Raw genomic sequence first — 11,882 nt, 5'->3', positions numbered from 1 at the left:
AGGCCCCTGCTTGGCCACGTGACCTCCCCAGTTCGCCTTTGACTGCCGGCTCAGTAAGAAAAACACATAGCCAAGTGGCTGGAGTTGAAAAGTCCTTTTTCGTGCTGGCCAAACTTGTGCACTTCGCTGATCGGAATATAGGCATAAAGTGTTTTTTTATTATTTAGTAGAAGAGGAAAACTGTAATTTACTGCTTGTATCCTTAAGATCTTTATTAATATTGATTGTTTCCTCATTGCTTATTTGACCACTATGACAATCATTAAGTGTTGTACATCCTGATTCTTGACAAATGTATCTTTTTATTTTGTGTACACTGAGAGCATCTGCACCAAAGACAAATTCCCTGAGTGTGCAATCACACTTGGCCAATAAAGAATTTTATAGAGCGAGGCGTACTGGTTTAAACTGGAGTCAGCGATTTGCAGACTTACCTGTGAGATTTGGGGAAAGTTAGTTTTTCAGACTATTGGCCAGACTATCTATCTATCTATCTATCTATCTATCTATCTATCTATCTATCTATCTATCTATCTATCTATCTATCTATCTATTTTGCCCTTCTACTTAGACTCAGGGCGGCTTACAACATGTTAGCAATACCACTTTTTAACAGAGCCAGTATATTGCCCCAACAATCTGGGTCCTCATTTTACCCACCTTGGAAGGATGGAAGGCTGAGTCAACCTTGAGCCGGTGATGAGATTTGAACCGCTGACCTACAGATCTACAGTCAGCTTCAGTGGCCTGCAGTACAGGACCGCCTCCTTCCTCATACCTCACTGCAGCCAGTAAGAGCCCACAGACTCGTCCTTCTCCAGGTTCCCTCCGCCAAACGATGTAGTTGGCCGGACCTTGGGGAAGAGCCTTCACTGTGGCAACTGCCCCCAGAAATTTGCATCATCTCCTTACCGGTTTTTCGCTTGCTGCTAAAACCTGGCTTTTCCAGCAGGCCTGGAATTAAGATTGAATGTTAGGTTGTATGGTTTTTTATGATATATGTGATTTTAGTAATGTTTTTTTACTGTTTTTACTTGTATTTATAACCCATTGTTAGCCACTCAGTGTCCGTTTCGCAGTGAACAGCATATGAGTGCAATAAATAAAACTCAGATGTGTTCTAATTGCAAACGGTTGATAAATCATTAAACAAGAACTGTAACCATCTCCAAATCTTCAAGACATTTATTATTATTTTTGCTTTGCAGTGTCAGCTATAGATCACTAGCTGGCTTTTGTTTCACTGAAATGTCCTTATCTTTGTGATTGGCTCTTTAAGCTTACCCTTGCCTTCCTCCCTAATATTAATATCCACCATATTATCCATCCTAGTCTACACTTGAGCCTTCCCAAATAAAACAGGCAGTCTTCAATTTACTACCACCACCGAGCCCCAAATATCTGCTGATGTTAAATGAGTTTTTCTCCATTTTGTGATCTTTCTTGCCATGGTTAAGGTAGTAAAATGGTTATTAAGTAAATACCCCTTGACTTTTGTCAGGTCACAAAAGGGGATCACATTACCCTAGAACAGTGATGGTGAACCTATGGCATGGGTGCCAGAGGTGGCACGCGAAGCCATATCTGCTGGCACATGAGCCATTGCCCTAGCTCATCTCCAATATGCATCTGATTTTTGGCTTGCACAGAGGCTCTGGGAGGGCGTTTTTGGCTTCCAGGGAGCCTCCAGGGGGATGGGGAAGGGTGTTTGCTTTTGGAGCCTGGGGAGGTTGAAACATGAGCCTACTGGGCCCACCAGAAGTTGGGAAACAGGCCATTTCCAGCCACCAGAGGGCCTCTAAGGGGGTGGGGGAAGCTGTTTTTGCCCTCCACAATCATGTCCACACTCACTCTTTCGGCACCCAAGGAAAAAAAGGTTTGTCATCCCTGCCTTAGAACATTGCATTGCAACCATCATAAATACATGCCTGTTTATCAAGCCTCCTAATTTTGATCAACAATCATGTGAAAAATGGTTGTCACTTGTAACTTCGAATGTTTAGGCACTAAGTGAATGATTGTAGTTCAAGGTCTAACTGTACTAGACATGAAATGCAATCTTACTAGAAATAGGCTCAACATAGGCTCAGATCTATTTGAGCCATTCAAGTTTAAAACTTTCAAAATGACGCTATTACATTATTACGACCTAACCCATACATTATACTAAGAAATATGTTTGATTTCCAAGTCTTGTATTTTTGACATCCTGACAGTCTTATAAGCAACCAGGGTATTAGTATGTGACCCAAATTGTGTTGCAAATTATGGAATATAGCTTCATATTCCATTATCTGCAACGCAGTTTGAGTCACATATACTAATACTCCAGTTGCTATAAGACTGTCAGGATCTCAAAAATACAAGGCTCTCAGAAATGTATTAGTACAATGTATTAGATTGGTTGTAATATTATGAAACACATTATTACTTTTAAAAAAGATAACTGAATTCATCTTGTTACTTATTCATTATCAGGGATGGGCTGCTGCTCAGACGGGGGGAACGCAGTGAGGTAGCTAAAATAGAGTTCCACCCCAGAGCACCCAATTTGCACTGAAAGATGTTGAAAGAAAATGCAGGTGTCCTGCATAAGCCACGTCCACAGTGTGCTAATAAAAATTTTGGTAGCCCTTCACTGCTCATTATGGACTGTGACAAAAGGTGGCCAAAAGCTGGCCGAATCTGAAGTTTACTATTCTCTATCTTCCATTATTTAAAAGGAATAATTCTTTTCTTAGACATCCAAGGGGTGGAGGGAAAAGCAGATGACAAAATGTATAAGTTGCTATATAAATGCCGGCCTTTTCATGCAAGGTCAGTATGGCAAGCATGCAATAGCTAGATTTGCATGTCACTAGTCATGCACCATTACAGTAATACCTCGTCTTAGGAACCTAATTGGTTCCTGGGGGAGGTTCGTAAGACGAAAAGTTCGTAAGACGAAACATTGTTTCCCATAGGAAAAAATGTAAAATGAATTAATGCGTGCAAGGAAAAAAAACGCAAAAAAAACCGCCGCCGCCCAGCTGTCACCTTTTGAAATAGCCGGGCGTTTCTCAGCGTTCTCCCAATGCCGAACCCGGAAGTTCGGCAAAAGTTCGGGCTTGGGTGGCCGCCGAGAAGCCCCGCCGCCCGGCTGTCACCTTTTGAAACAGCCGGGGAGCTTCTCGGCGTCCTCCTGAACCCGAAACTTCCGGGTTCGGGAGGATGCTGAGAAGCCCCCCGGCTGTTTCAAAAAGCGACAGCCAGGCAGTGGGGCTTCTCGGCGGCGGCAGCAGGTTCGTAAGACGGAAAAAGTTCGGAAGAAGAGGCAAAAAATTTCCGAACCCTGGGTTTGTATCTCAGATTGTTCATATGGCGAGGGGTTCGTATCACGAGGTACCACTGTATTTGTAAATGTACAGTATATATTTGTATGGTATGTATGTATTTGTATGGTATGATAATTTATTTTACTCTTTGCTTTCCCTCTGCTGCTGTGCTGTTTTGCAATGTATATCAAATATTTAGAATTTTTTATTTTTTTTCTCCTGGATTCATCCAGAGGGATAGCAGAGAAGTCATTTAGGAAATATTAAAGTATATGGACACAGGTCAGACCCTTTAAGACAAAATGGCAAAACATCTTTGATTTCAACATGGAAGCGCAGGTTGTTGGCATTGTTCTTTTTATTAAAACATTAAAGGTCAGGATATCGAAGTAGATTTGGAGTAAGCGAATGAAATATTAAAAAAAATAGTGAACTTGAACCCAGAAATATGAAAAATGTTTGTCTAGTTTTTCATGTGATTCACTGAACACAATGTGTAAAAGCACGGGAAGATTCAAACGGATGGCTCAAAGACTGGCATGTTGAGCCAGAAATGTTCTTATTCTCTGTAAAAGTTCTTTCTTTACACTATCAGGTACCAAAGCTGAAAAAAGAAAAGAAAAAGAAAAGAATTAGTCCTCAACCTACAATCATAATACAGTACTACATTATGAGATCCTTTGTGCATTTCTATATGTATGAGCTTAGATGAAGGTATGTTTGGCATGTGGTACCAGTTGACCAATATTGGCAAGCTAGAAAGCTAAGTACAGTGATACCTCTATTTATGAACTTAATTCGGTCTTTGACTAGATTCTTAAGTAGAAAAGTTTGTAAGAAGAAATTTTTCCCATAAATGTAAAAGCAAATAATAAGTGTGATTGGGGAAACCACAGGGAGGGTAGAAGCCCCGTTTCCTCCCAGGAGATTCCTAGCGAGGCCCCATGGAGGCTTCTCCCTGCCTTTTCTGGCCCTGTTTCCTCCCAGGAAATTCCTAGAGGACCCACGGAGGCTTCTCCCCGCCATTTCTGGCCCTGTTTCCACCCAGGAGATTCCTAGAGAGGCCCCACGGAGGCTTCTCCCTCCCTTTTCCGATTACAGTTTCGGAGGCTCGGGTTTGTAAGTAGAAAATGGTTCTTGAGAAGAGGCAAAAAACCCACCCAGTTCTTATCTAGAAAAGTTCATAAGTAGGGGCGTTCTTAGGTAGAGGTACCACTGTATAATTGTCCATGGTTAGTTCTTGAATGGGAAATTCTGGGATTGGAATGGCAACATTTGAATCAGACCCACATAACATCATGAATGTGTCTGTGTGAGCCACCAAATCAAGGTCAACCCCCAAATAGTATTAGTTCTTTGAAACAAACTTTGGAACATTCTTGATAGAGCGGAAAACTGAAAAAAAAACAAATTATGTGTAGTACAGATAGATGAAAAATGCATTTGGAAAAATAAATCAATAGGCACATATATAAGATATGGGCTGGGAATGGTGCCTAAGGATTGTCTGTAAAGATTCTCAGTCATCCAGATCGTGGTGGTCCCAAAGGTGCTTTCTCAGGACTGGACTGTATTGTTTTTAATTTTGAAGATGTTTCACTTCTCATCCAAAAAGCTTCTTCAGCTCTGGCAGGATAGTCATTCCATTCCATTCACAACTATCCCGTCAAAACTGAAGCTTCCAAGATGAGAAGTGAAATATCTTCAAAAGAAAAAAAACAAGAAAGTCCAGTTGTCCCCTGAAAAACCACCTTTGGGACAGTGCCTAGGGATTGAAATCGATCAAAATGTGCATCAGCAGTATGCTACGGCTGCTCATAAAAAGAAAATCCAGTACACCTGAAAAAAAAGGCCAGTTTGTATATCATGGAAATGTTCTGCACTGTGTTGTAATCCAGAAATCAAAGATAAAAATCAATCAAAGCAATTGGCCACTCATGTCCCATAGATCAGTGTTTCCCAATCGTGGCAACTTGAAGATATCTGGACTTCAACTCCCAGAATTCCCCAGCCAGTGAATGCTGGCTAGGGAATTCTGGGAGTTGAAGTCCAAATATCTTCAAGTTGCCATGGTTGGGAAACACAGCCATAGATGCATGACATAGATTTGCACTTGGTCCCGAAGTGATTTAAGAAGGTATCAATGAATCTCCCAATGTCTTTGATTCACTTTGTCATTTTTAGCCTTGCTACATATCTAGTGTTGTGAGGAAGGCATAAAATTGGGCATAATTCACTTAACAACCACCTCACTTAGAAGCATAAATTTTGACCCCCATTATGGTTGAAAGTCAAGGACTACCTGCAATTGTCTTACATTATTGGAAGGTGCATTCTGGTTGATAGTAAAAACTTCCTAAGAATAAGATAGGGACCAATTCAGTGGAGATAAGTTTTTCCATGGACCGGAGCAAGCGTGGCTCCCTTGTTTGTGTGGCCCGGTTGCTGGCATGGCACGGACTGGTGCCAATCCAAGACCGGAGGTTGGGGACCACTGAGACAGATGATGGGCTTATCTTTGTTGGATATATTCCTACAGAGGCTGGCATTTGTTGTGGATGCTTTCATTTGGAATCCTGCATTGATCATCTCTATGCAACACTTGTCAATTCTATAATTCGGTGATGATTACCGTATTTTTTGGAGTATAAGACACACCTTTTTCCTCCCTAAAAGAGGCTGAAAATTTGGGTGCGTCTTGTCTTATACTCCAAAAGTAGGTTTTTTCGAAGCTTTTTCCCCCCCAGCCCCAACAAGGTTTGAATGATCTTTTATTTATTTTTATTTATTTATTTATTAGATTTGTATGTCACCTCTCTCCGAAGACTCGGGGCGGCTCACAACAGTAATAAAAACAATATAGCAGTGGAACAAATCTAATATTAAAAAACATATAAAACCCTATCATTATTAAAAAAAACCAAACAGCACATTCATACCAAACATAAAACAAAGTATTTAAAAAAAGCCTGAGGGAAAGGTGTCTCAACTCCCCCATGCCTGGCGGTATAAGTTAGTCTTGAGTAGTTTACGAAAGACAGGGAGGGTGGGGGCAGTTCTAATCTCCAGGGGGAGTTGGTTCCAGAGGGCCGGGGCCGCCACAGAGAAGGCCCTTCCCCTACGGCCCGCCAAACAACATTGTTTAGTCGATGGGACCCGGAGAAGGCCAACTCTGTGGGACCTTATCGGTCGTTGGGATTCGTGCGGTAGCAGGCGGTTCCGGAGGTACTCTGGTCCAATGCTTGCAGGCTAGTTTTTATTGCTACTCCCTCCAAAACTTTTTCCAGCCCTAACCAGAGTCTGCGGAGAGGGGCGGCATACAAATCTAATTAATTAATTAAAGTGCTGATCAAACTAAGGATGCTAGCCAAATGAATACCTGGTAGGTAATTTTTTTTCTCTTATTTTCCTCCCTCAAAATTAAGTTGCTTTTTATATTCCGAAAAATACGGTATTTATAGTAATATCTCAGGGCCGGCACAAATGTTTCTCTGAAACAGTAAACAGAATCTTGGAATATGAAAAAGCAGGAGCAGATGAGCACTGCTAAGCTACTTAGAATGCTCATTATTAAAACCCACTGAAGAGCTCAGCAACTTCAGATCTTTCAATATTAATGTCGCTGCAAGTAGGACTGCATGGGTACCCTTGAAATTATTGTAAGTTTTATTCTTAGTTTTTGTTGTTACCCTCAGTGACTAATCACATCTAAAAGACTTGCATAGCAAGTCAACACGTGAGAATATTTTAAGGCAGAGATCAAGGAAACAAAGGTCAGCCCTTTTGACTGGGTAAAGCAATATTTCTCAACTACAACAACTTAATAGGTGTGTAGACATCAACTCCCAGGATGTGTTGCATGCTGGCTGAAGAATTCTGGGAGTTGAAGTCCACACACAAGTTTCTGAGGTTGAAAAACACTGGAATAAAATGCAAATGTAAATTCTAGGGCATCGTTGGAGGGTACATGAATCAACCATCTTCTTAAAGCTATACAAATAAAGTCTGCTCAGCGCCTAGAAAGGATTTATTCCAACAACTCAGTGTATACTTTATGCGCAGGTTCCAGAGGAAGGGAGCATTATTACCTCTGCCTTTTGGAGTAATTTCAGCCACCAAATCATCAACTGTAACATGTTCTAGCCCTTTCTCTTTGATGACATCTAAGCAAGATAAAAACAAGCACATAAGTGTTAATGTCAGATAAAAGTAGAGATTTGTTTTAGTGACAGAAACTGTACCTTTTATGTACATTAAACTCAATAGAACAGACAAACCCTATTTATACATTAAACGCTATTTATTTGTATCCTGCCTTTTTATTTTTTTATAAACAACCCAAACCGGAGAACATATTTAGCATGTTTTCCTTATATTTTATTTATTTATTCTAATTTTTTTATGCCACCCTTCTCCTTAGACTCAGGATGGCTTACAACATGTTAGCAATAGCACTTTGTAACACAGCCAGCATATTGCCCCCACAATTCGGGTCCTCATTTTACCCACCTCGGAAGGATGGAAGGCTGAGTCAACCTTGAGCCGGTGATGAGATTTGAACCACTGACCTGCAGATCTAGCAGTCAGCTTTAGTGGCCTGCAGTACTGCACTCTGCCTACTGTGCCACCTCGGCCCATAACAACAACCCTGTAAGGTGGTTTGGGCTAAGAGTAGGACCTGTCCAATGTCACCCAGCTGGCTTTCATGAATATAGTGGAGCGTGAACTCTCAATCTCCTACTTTCTAGCTTGGAGCCATAATCACTAGACTAAACTGGCTCTATTTTAAAATAGAGCTTTTAAAAAAATAAATAAGTAGACTTTGGATCAGAGGTCTTCAAATTTGGCAACTTTAAGACTTGTGGACTTCAACTCCCAGAATTCTCCAGCCAGCTATGCTATGCTGACTGGAGAATTCTGGGAGTTGAAGTCCACAAGTCTTAAAGTTGCCAAGTTTGGCGACCCCTGCTTTGGATTGTCACCTGAACCACACACTTACATATTCTAGAATCCAACCACATCTATTCACTCTTCCACTCCCTCATTTAGTTCCATGTAACCCAACCTATTTTGAGCAATTTTTGAACAGCAATTATTCAACACATGTCCCAAAAAAACAACCATCCCTCCTGAAATCCAGATTAGAGTACTTTTCTGTTTGAATTGTCAATTAAGGACTCAATTAAAGTAGGGCTACAGTATTTAAAACTAATCCAGCAACCTATACCTACAATCACCCAGTTATGTCCTTGTTTGGTATAATCTATCTTGGTCCATAATTCACCACTGTGATTCTAGCTGACATTGCTATTTTATTTAAATGTTCCCTTTCAAAGTAATTGGAATAAAGAAAAATAATTTAAAATCTAGAGTCAGTTTGATGCAGGGGTTAAGCATCAGACCTGAAGGCTATGAGTACTACTTCTGCCTTAGGCAGAAAACCAGTTGGGTGACTTTGGGCCAGACACTCCCTCTCAGCTCTAGGAAGGAGGTAATGGCAAATCTTGCCTTCAGAAACTTGCCTATGCAGTGTCCATGTATGTGTGTGTGTGGCGGCGGTGGGTTTTAAACTAGATCATTACTGGTTTGTGCACACATGCAATGCTTTTGCGTCCTAAGAGGGTCGGCGGAGCATCCCACTGCTGCTACCAGTTCTAAAAACCAATCTGAAATGGGAGCAACCCACCGCTGGTGTATAGGCAGGCGTGGGCTACTGCCCAGACAGGGGAGGAACGTAGCGGGGCAGCGAAAATGGAGCTCCAGCCCAGAACACCCAATTTACACTGAAAGATGTTGAAACAAAATGCATGCCCACAGTGTGGTAGTAAAAATTTTGGTAGCCCATCACTGTGTGTAGGCATGTATATATACATAAACACACAATTTACAAGGCCCAGATGAAGTGTATAATATTTGTGGATAGAAATCATTCTGATTGCAATTTCCATCTATTCCTTTTGCCAGGAAAGAAAATAGAATTAGGCTAGAAGGATGGGGAAGAAGAGAGTGTAGATAAAACAGTCTATTTTGCCGGCTAACAGGAAGTGGAACTTACTTTCCAAAGAACCCAGTTGTATTCCATGCCAGCTTTGTAGTTAACGTAGCATATTCTACAAATATACCTAATATTTTTCATTAATCTCAAAATGTCTCTTAAAAATACAATGATTGAGAGACAGTTTGGTCTAATGGTTAAGGCACAAGTCTAGATAGTAGGAGATCATGAGTTCAAAGCCAGCTGGGTAACCTTGGACCGGTCACTCTCTCTCAACTCAATCCACCTCACATTGTTGTGGGGAAAATGGGAAGAAGAAGACGCACTGGATATGTTCACTGCCTTGAGTTATTCATAAAAATAATAAAGGTGGGATACAAATAAATATTGAAAAAAGACAAGCGGAGGAGAGAGGGGTACTTAGGCAGGCCAGAGGTAGGAATCATGTATTAAGTGGGACACCGCAATTTGTTTCTTTAAAAAAAAAATTGTCTATATATCATACATCTGTGATTGAAAATGCAACATGAGAATATACATATTACATGAATATTAGATTCATGACCATGATACCAACATATGAACAATTAATGAAGTGAGAGTTACACTCTACTCCCAAGTGACAATTACCTTTGCAGTGTGCCTTTAGCTGATCTTTCCATCCACATTCAATTAATTTGGCTCTCAGTAATTCTTTAAGGCTGTAAAAACAACAGTGTTAGAAATACGAGCTACTAGAAAAACACTAGTGTTCTCAACCAGCAAGCAACACAACTCTACAGCTAAAGTAGATAAATAAAACCCACTTACCGTTCTCGTTCTCCCGTTTCAATTAACTTTTGATTAATAGTTGCTCTCATTTGTGCATCTTTGTTCATTTTTCCCCCTCCTGGGTGCAAGTAGACCAGATCTACTTACTGAAAAGCAGATATTTCAATGACGTATAAACTATTTCAAGGATAATCTCTGGCTTCCATAAATTCTTGGCACAGCTCCTCAACCTGCAGACCCACAACTGAAATAAGGACATCAATAAGTTAGCTTGCGTTGCCAATTTGGATCTGGTTTCCCAGAAACCTGCATGGTTATGTATTTCCATGGCATTCACACAATATGCATCACCTACTCAGCTTAAAAACCCAGACCATATAACAGGGGCTGGGTTAAAAACCCAGTTTAAAAACCCAGCCCATTCAATGAAACCATTCAGAGACTCAGGTGACCCTGTTGTACAATTGCATTTTCCAAGGTTTTGAGTGGATCGAGCACCCCAAAAAATGATGCTACTTAATATTAATAACACAGGGATTCCCTCCTCTGAAAACCACCCATTTTGAGTCCTCCGTGCTTCTGAGTTGCACGCCCATCAGTTTCATCATATAATATTTTATTTTTATTTATGATTTATTTTATTTGTTTGTTTTGTCAATAATAATATGATGATGACGACAACGATGATGCTCAAACTATACTGCTGAAAAAAAGCCTCGCAATCATTGAACAGTCAGATCTGGACTCGGTTTCTGTTTTAAAGAAACTGGAAGGAACGGGGGAAAGTGGGCGGAAATATCAAGCAAATTCGAAGAGGAATCGACATCCACACGAGCACAAAAGCCTCCATTAGATGCACTGCCCGCCCCCGCCCCCAAACAAACGGGTTTACCTCTCCGGCGAGCAAGACCAACTCTCCCCGGGTTGCCCAAGACTTTACCCAACTAAAGAGAATGAAGCCTTGCAACAGCCTCCCTCAATCCTCGCAGAAAGATTTGGGAAGCGTAGTTCTCAGCCGCATGGCTTTAACGGCTCGACGCCCAATGCAAACTACAACTCCCAGCAGGACGTTGCCTCTTGGCCGTTCCCATGACGCCTTCACGCCGCCTTACCATAAAAACTACTTTTCCCACAATGCTCCTCTGTAATCCCCCCCCTTTTTTTGGATCTGTAGTTTGATTTATGTCGATGCCGCAGTTGTTTCTTCTGACTAGCTATTTAGCAAAATGGAGATTGGTGGCGTAGTCTCATTGCCTGTTTCATTTGGGATTTTTTAAATAAATCATGGTTTGGTTAGGGCCAGTGAGAGGTGGTAATTACCATTTCTCCGAACTACTCAAAATTTCCGCTACCTGTTCTCCAGAACTGATCAGAACCGGCTGAAATCTCTGAAATAAACAGCCACTTCAAAATACTCTTTTGAGAGTGAGAGAAACCTTCAGAATGATCTTAATACAGGTGAAACTCAAAAAAATTAGAATATGGTGCAAACCTTCATTTATTTCAGTAATGTAACGTAAAAGGTGAAACTTAATACATGAGAGCTATCCATAAACATGCAAGGCAAGATAGTTCAAGTCATGATTTGTCATAATTGTGATGGTTATGGGGCACAGCTCATGAAAACCCCAAATCTCCCATCTCAGAAAATTAGAATACAGTATTACATCGATCAATAAAAAAAAGGATTGTACATAGAACAATATTGGACTTCTGAAAAGTATAAGCATGCATATGTACCACTCAGTACTTCGGTTGGGCCAGACAAGGAATGGGTGGAAGCTGATTAAGCAGATTAGATT

At 40.9% G+C, this 11,882-nt stretch overlaps 1 protein-coding gene across 1 annotated transcript; it reads right to left on the bottom strand.

The window, feature by feature from the left end:
- Nucleotides 1-3,654: 3,654 nt before the first annotated feature.
- On the bottom strand, nt 3,655-11,065 carry ENY2 (ENY2 transcription and export complex 2 subunit). Its single transcript, XM_070748219.1, has 5 exons — nt 10,973-11,065; nt 10,120-10,324; nt 9,940-10,010; nt 7,403-7,477; nt 3,655-3,918 (listed from the first exon to the last, which is right to left on the bottom strand). The coding sequence occupies exons 2-5, from the start codon at nt 10,185-10,187 to the stop codon at nt 3,842-3,844; spliced, it is 291 nt and encodes a 96-aa protein (XP_070604320.1). The 5' UTR covers nt 10,188-10,324; nt 10,973-11,065; the 3' UTR covers nt 3,655-3,841.
- Nucleotides 11,066-11,882: the final 817 nt, after the last annotated feature.

This window comes from Erythrolamprus reginae, chromosome 3 (genome assembly GCF_031021105.1).
Source record: "Erythrolamprus reginae isolate rEryReg1 chromosome 3, rEryReg1.hap1, whole genome shotgun sequence".
Taxonomy (NCBI): Eukaryota; Metazoa; Chordata; class Lepidosauria; order Squamata; family Dipsadidae; genus Erythrolamprus; species Erythrolamprus reginae.
The sequence above is the reverse complement of the archived record's forward strand: the minus strand, read 5'-3'. Positions and strand labels throughout refer to the sequence as shown.